Source organism: Plasmodium falciparum (assembly GCF_000002765.6).
Source record: "Plasmodium falciparum 3D7 genome assembly, chromosome: 12".
NCBI classification, from domain to species: Eukaryota; Apicomplexa; class Aconoidasida; order Haemosporida; family Plasmodiidae; genus Plasmodium; species Plasmodium falciparum.
Window position 1 is genome coordinate 535,001 of NC_037284.1, and position 7,500 is coordinate 542,500.

A 7,500-nucleotide genomic window follows, 5' to 3' on the forward strand; every position below is an offset into this window, starting at 1 on the left:
CGACGAGAAATTTTCCAAAATTCCATCCGATACTTTTTAACGTTCCATTTTCATCATGCATCTGGAAAAAAATGAAATATATGAAATAATTTATTTGGAAAAAAAATAATATTTTTTTTTTACTCATTAAAATATTAATAATATAAAATCATATGCCACTACATATAAATATATATATATATATATATATATAAGTTCATTTAATTAAATTTTTTTTTTTTTTTACTAACCGAATCACAATTTTTTTTTAAGTATTTAAAGAGTGGGTGTGTATTATCCCCATTTACTTCAATGGGTGAAAACATATTATATTTTATTTTGTTCTTTTCATTAAATGTACAAATATCTTTTGTGTTGTCAAATTCTTGATTTAAAAATTGACTTGTGGGGAAAGCTAAGATCTAAAGCAAGGGAATAATAAATAAATAATTATACATATATATATATATATATATATATATATTACACATAATTAAAAAATTAAAAATATTAAAAAAATATAATATATATATAAATAATTAACCTTACAATTTTTTTCTTTTTCTTTTCTTTTCTTTTCTTTTATTTTTTTTTTTTCTTTTTTTTTTTTTTATTTTTTTATTTTTTTATTATGTATACCTCCAATCCTCTTGCGTTATATTTTTCATGTAATTTATTAAATTGTTCTACATGATTTTTTGTTAATCCACATTTTGAAGCAGAATTAAAAATAATCAAAACTTTGTTTTTAAATTTAGACATGGATACATTTGATCCTGATAAATCCTTTACTTCATAATCATAAATGGATGATAATAATTCCTGTTCTGATACTTTGATTTTTTGAAAATAACTAAACATATTAAATTTCTTTCCAAAATTGTAGCATATAAAAGATATAGGTAAAATGAATTTAATAAACATTGAGAAGAACATATTTTTTATATTTATTTATTTAAAGGAGCTTTTCTTTTGTATAAATAAAAGGTTGTAATCAAAAAAATAGTACATAAATTGTGTATACTTATTACTAATAATTATGCAATATATATATATATAATTTAAAAGTGGAATATTTTGATACAGTATAATTTTCTTTTATATTATATAAATATTTAAAATCTTCATATGAATATATATTATTAAATGTGAAAAATATTAATTAAAAATAAAAAAAAAATATAAGTATATAATATGTATATTATATATATATATATATATATACATATATATTTTTTTTTTGTGAATAAGAATAAAAAATATTAAGTCCATAAATATTATAAAATTATACGTAGTAAAAAAAAATATTATATATGTACATAATATTTTTTTTTTTAAGAACAAAAAATACAATAAAATAATACATAAAAAAAAAAAAATATATATATATATATATATATATATATATATGTAATAAATAAAAAGAACTACATAAATAAATATAATATATTATAACATGTAAAATAAAGGGAATGCCCTTATATAACCTCTTGAATTGAATACATTTCAGATCTTCTTTTTTTACATTTTTAAAAATATATATTATTCTCATATAACACGATATATATGTTATATGTATATAATATATATATATATATATATATATATATATATTTTTTTTTTTTTTTTCTCTCTAAAATTATTTAAATACTATCTCTTTATGTAATTTATATAAATCTTAACATTTTCCAAAAAAAAAAAAAAAAAAAATTTTCATAATGCCATATAGTAAATATTAAAAAATAAAATAATAAGAAAAAAATATAAGTGAAGAAATATATATTCCCTGATCTAATTATTTTAAACATATAAAAATATATATATATATATATATATATTTTTTATTTTTTTTATGTACACAAATGATATACATATATATATTTATATTGAAGAATTATATGTAATATTATTTATTTATTTATTTATTTATTTATATAATTACACACATATATACACAAATGTATATATAACATGATATATTATATAAGAAAAGTCGCTATTAACTTTTTGTTTTTGTACATAATAAATTTTTGTTTGTTGCATTATTTAAAAGAATGTAATACATCGAACTATTCAAGAATTTTAAAAGAACAGAATGGAAAGAAGTATATTTATTATAACCTTTCCAAAAAAAAGAATAATGGTATTATAAAAGGGGGGTCTAAACATAACGGTCATTTATTTATTAATAATTACAAGAAGAAGAGGAACGTAAAATATAAAATCAACAAATATAAACCATGTTCCATATTTTCCTTTTTCAAAAAGAAGGATAAAAATGATAAAAATGATAAGAACGATAAAACTCATATGAAGGATAATAGTAATCTTGAAAATAAAGAAAAAGGTGAAATAGGTAAAGACAAAGAACAAAAAGAAAAAGAAAAAGAAAAAATTATAATTCTTAAAGACAATAAAAAGTTGGACGAAAAAAAAAAAAAAGAATTACAAAAGGAGGAAAAGAAAACGAAGTTAACGAACGTATTAAAACAAAACAACAAAAATAAAAACAATAATAATAAAAACAATAATAATAAAAACAATAATAATAATAATAATAATAATAATAATAATAACAATATGGATGATACATTAAAAAAGGATAAACAAACCGAATTAATTAAAAAAGATAATCTTAATAATAAAAATGATGTAAAAAAAAAAAAAATTGATCTAAACATAAACAATATTGATACAAATTCTAGAGACATTCTTAAAAATGAGAACAAATATAAAAAACATTTAGAAAATGTAAAAGATAAATTCATTATTTCACTGAATCAAATTTTTTGTTCTTATATGAATAGTTTAGATAAGAAAGAGAATTTTAAATATTTTTTTGAAAAAATACTTCAGAATGTGGAAAAAAATTTCCATACTTATACATTTATTATTGATATAGAAAAAATGAATAATCAACAAATAAAAAAAACATATATGATAAATAACATAAATTGTTTTAATGAAATTATGAATATAATTCAAGAGAATTTATATAACATTCTAGTTTTTAAAATACAATATTTAAAAGTTAAAGCTATTAACGATATAAAAGAAATTATATCGAATAAAAAAAATATGAATGATTATATCTCATATTCAAATAATATTAATAAAATTATACAAATTTATGAAGAACAATTAACAAAATTATGTCCATTAAATTATATATTTACATTATATAATAATTTTATGGAAAATAATAATTACTTATTAAATTTCTCATATCAATTACCTCTTTATAAATATAAAAATATTATAGATTCAAATATAGAATATTTACGAACATTTTCAAATGATTTAACAAAACATAAAAAAAAATCCTTATACAATGAAATTGAAAAAAATAAAAATTATCAAAGTATATTACAAATAATAGATAATCAACAAAAACAAATCGAAGTCTTACAAGAACAATTAGAAACATCTATTGATGGAATTAATGGAAAATATTCACCATTTAATTGTGCACTAGCCTATAGAATACCTGATACGAATTTAAATATATCAACTCAATATGTTAAAGGTAAATTTAATGTAAAAGTAAACTGTATCCCAGATGATTCATTGCATCTCTTGGGTTCTTATGGTTTTGTTAAGGGTCTACCATATGGTAACCTAGGTCTATCCTTATCTTTAAATTTTTAAAAATATTTACTATATATATATATATATATATATATATATATATGTAAATATTTTTTTATTTTTGTTTGAATTTTATATTTTTCTTTTTTTTTGTGTATTATGGATATATATATTTTCATAAACTTAAAAAAATAAATAAAAATAAAATAAAAATAAAATAAAATAATAATTTTAATTTGAATAAAAATATTTTAATTCGATACTTTTTTTTTGTAATATAAATTCATATAATTGTGAAAATATATGATAAGGTATTATATGATCATATTAAATATATTCTTACTAAATTCATTTATTCACTTTTATTTTTTTTTTTTTTTTTGACTTATATTCAAAAATATAAAAAGAAAAGAAAAAACAACTAAATTTCGAAACGGTTATATGTTAATTCGTATAATTACTAAAAATATTGTGTTTCTTAAGAGGACATTTTGTTTTATTTGTAATATTATTTATAATTACATTTATGTATTGACAAGTATTCTATATATATATATATATATATATATATATATATTTCTATCTTATTTTATTATTTTGTTTATTATTTTATTTTTTTTTTTAATGTAAATTATTTTATACATATAATTATATAAAATATTTTATTATAGAACTAACAAAATATTATTTTTATATAGGTATTATTAATTTCGGTTTTAAAAATAATTACATAAAGAAATATACGTTTATACCAATTCATCCTATAATAATTCCCATTTTCTTTATTCTTAACATATATTATTTATATTAATATATTAAAATAATACAATTCATTTTTTATATATCCATATTACTCATCCTCAAATTATTATAAAATCGTAACTTCTACAAACATATTATTGAAGTTCTCATGATACTATTATAAATAAATCGTAATGATGTTGTATAATATTTGAAACATGTCTAAAATAAATTGTAGCACCAAGCATGCTAAAAGGACATATGAAAAGAATATAGCTTCTTTTACTAATTATAATGTATATGTATTAATTTATTTCATTTCTTGTTATTTTATTAATCAACTATTAAAAATATTAGGAATATAAGGAATATAAAGAATAAGAAGAAAAAAATAAAATACGTAAAAGCATTAACCATTAAATAAAATATATAATTTACATCAAATGTAAAAAAAAAAAAAACATAAAGTAAACAAATACAATTATTTTTAATAATATTTATAACGTTTCTATACTCTATTTTATTTTTGTTATATTTGTTGTTGTTTTTTTTTTTTTCCATTTATATTACTTCGTGTATTACTTTGTATAATACAACATATATTAATTTCTATTTTAATTAAAATTTTCATTTATTCTATATTATTTCATATATTACATTGTATGTTAATTTATATATTCATATTTTACTACATATATTGTTAGATATATTGTTTCATATATTTTTCATATATTAATTTATATGATAATTCATAATATATTATATGGTATAAAAATAAAATAGTTAAATATTACATTAATAAAAACGTATTATAATATATATATATATATATATTATTTTTTTTTCACAATAGTTTTCCTTACAAAAAAAAAAAAATAAAATAAAACAAAGAAATAATAATAATAATAATAATAAAATTTTTGTTTAATCTGTTATAAAATTATCTACATGTACTCATATATATTTGTTTTGGGGATAGATACGCGACAAATATATAATTACATTTTCAAATAAATATTTCTGCATATATATATAATATATATATATATATATATATATATATTTCTATTTCATTTTTAATATTATCCATATTTTTATATTTGTCATAAGTATTCCTTTAAATACGTTTGATCTATAGATTATTCTTCATTTATTCTATATTCTATAATTTTTTTTTTTTTTTTTTTTTTTTTTTGGAATATTATAAAAAAGAAAAAACAAAAACATTATTATATCTTAATAGTATCACTAATAAAACTAATAACAATACTGTTAATGGTACTACTAATATTTTATATTTTTAATCTAAATAATATTTACTGTGGTCATTATAAATAATATATATATATATATATATATATATATAATAATCCCACAACATTAAAAATATTATAATATAATATAATATATATTATTTCATATGTGTATGTAGTGCAACTCTTGTGGAATAGATAAATTTTGTTTTTCCTTTAATGTTATATTATATTTACTAAATTGTGTATGTAATAAAATCGAATGGATGTATTCTAATTTTTCTTGCTCTTCTTTACATTTTAAAAATGTATCATGACATATAAATATTGGTTTAAATCCTTCTTTTTTTAGATGATTCATTTTATTCATTTCAAAATTTTTTTGTACGATTTGTTCATATATAGGATATAATTTCCATTGATTTTCAAATTGCAGAAATATTTTATAAAATGGATCACATATATGCAAGATATATGGTCCATATGTAAATGTAATAAATTTATATTTCAACATTTTCATATATTTTTTTAATATATAAATTTCTTTTTCTCCTTGTCTATTTTTATTAAGGTTACAAGATATTGTTCTTATTCTTTGAAGAAAATTTTTATATTCATATGGTAAAAGAGAATATATATTTTTTAAATCATGTTTCAAATGCATTTCTATAATTTTGAAATTAAAAAGTAAATCATCATTTTGAAAAATTATTTCTTCACTTTTTTGTTTTACGGTACTTTTTTTATTCATATAATCATTTGTAAAGTTTTCTTTTATATTTTCAGTTTGTATATTACAATTCGAATTTTTAGACTTTCCCTTATCATTTATTTGTATATTATTATTATTATTTTTAAATAAAGAATCAAATTGGTGATTATTTATTATTATATCATCTTCATTTCTTTTTTTCATCATATTTTTCTTTTTCTCAAAAACTTGATCTTCATTATGTTCAAAGGTTTCAAAATTTTCTACTACCTTATTTATCAGGTGATCATCTGAATCATTTTTTTCATTTTCCATTTCTTGTTCTTTCCTACTCTCCTGATTTATATTATTGATCTTATTTTTTTTTTTTTTCAATTTGATAAAATTATTTAAATGCTTAAAACTTAAAAAGACATTTTTTTGTGATATCATATTGTATTGTAACATTTTTTTAAACAAAATAATAATATGACCAATTTGATTAAAGCTAGCTATTTTTTTCGAATATATCAAATTAATTTTGTAAATTAATTTTTCTGAATTAATATATAAAGGGATAACAGGTATAACTTGACACATGGCTTCACAAGGAAGTTGAGAAAATTTTGTAATAATATTAAGTAATAAAATTTTAATAAAAACATTATCTACATAATTTAAATAATAACTATTAGTAAGCATTAAATATAAATGATATGTTCTAATTTTTTTTATCCTTTTAATAATTTCAAAACATAAATTGTTAAGATATCTATGATTTGAAAATTTACTTTTATTGTATCCATAAAAAAGTCTACATAAATAATGATTATTAATTAAATCTATATTTTGAAGAAAATATATAGACAACAAATTAAATATATTTTTTACATATTCATTACATACATATTCTTTGGATTCCTCCAAAGTACTGTTACATGAATTGTTATATACATTATGATCATTTTTAAAAAAATCTATATTATTTGTATTACAATCAATTTTGTTATTAAATGGTTTACCATTAATTTCACATTCGTTTTTTACATTTCTTATTTTATCATAATTTGTTATCTTCATATTTTGTACAGTACCATTTTGTGTGTGCCTATATCCTTTTTGAAGAAATATATTATTTCCTTCATCTTCAATTATATTATTTTTATATTTTATAGTATTATTATTTTCCCTTTTTTCCTTAAGAAAATAATAAGAATTAATATAACATATATTCAAATAGACCTTAAC

General features: G+C 16.5%; 3 protein-coding genes across 3 annotated transcripts in view; 1 reads left to right on the forward strand and 2 right to left on the reverse strand.

The window, feature by feature from the left end:
• Positions 1 to 915, reverse strand: part of PF3D7_1212000 (glutathione peroxidase-like thioredoxin peroxidase) — a gene marked incomplete at both ends in the record, with an annotated part of 1,004 nt that extends 89 nt beyond the window's left edge. Inside the window, 3 exons of the mRNA XM_001350492.1 lie at positions 1 to 61; positions 231 to 401; positions 619 to 915. The exon at positions 1 to 61 is cut by the window's left edge and continues 89 nt beyond it. Coding sequence (XP_001350528.1) covers positions 1 to 61; positions 231 to 401; positions 619 to 915 — 529 coding nt within the window. The remainder of the gene's footprint in view (positions 62 to 230; positions 402 to 618) is intronic.
• Positions 916 to 1,950: 1,035 nt separating this feature from the next.
• PF3D7_1212100 (peripheral plastid protein 1, putative) lies at positions 1,951 to 3,627 on the forward strand (the record flags this gene model as incomplete). Its single annotated transcript, XM_001350493.1, has 1 exon — positions 1,951 to 3,627. The coding sequence occupies one exon, from the start codon at positions 1,951 to 1,953 to the stop codon at positions 3,625 to 3,627; it is 1,677 nt and encodes a 558-aa protein (XP_001350529.1).
• Positions 3,628 to 5,724: 2,097 nt separating this feature from the next.
• Positions 5,725 to 7,500, reverse strand: part of PF3D7_1212200 (conserved protein, unknown function) — a gene marked incomplete at both ends in the record, with an annotated part of 2,208 nt that continues 432 nt past the window's right edge. The window contains one exon of the mRNA XM_001350494.1: positions 5,725 to 7,500. This exon is cut by the window's right edge and continues 432 nt beyond it. Coding sequence (XP_001350530.1) covers positions 5,725 to 7,500 — 1,776 coding nt within the window.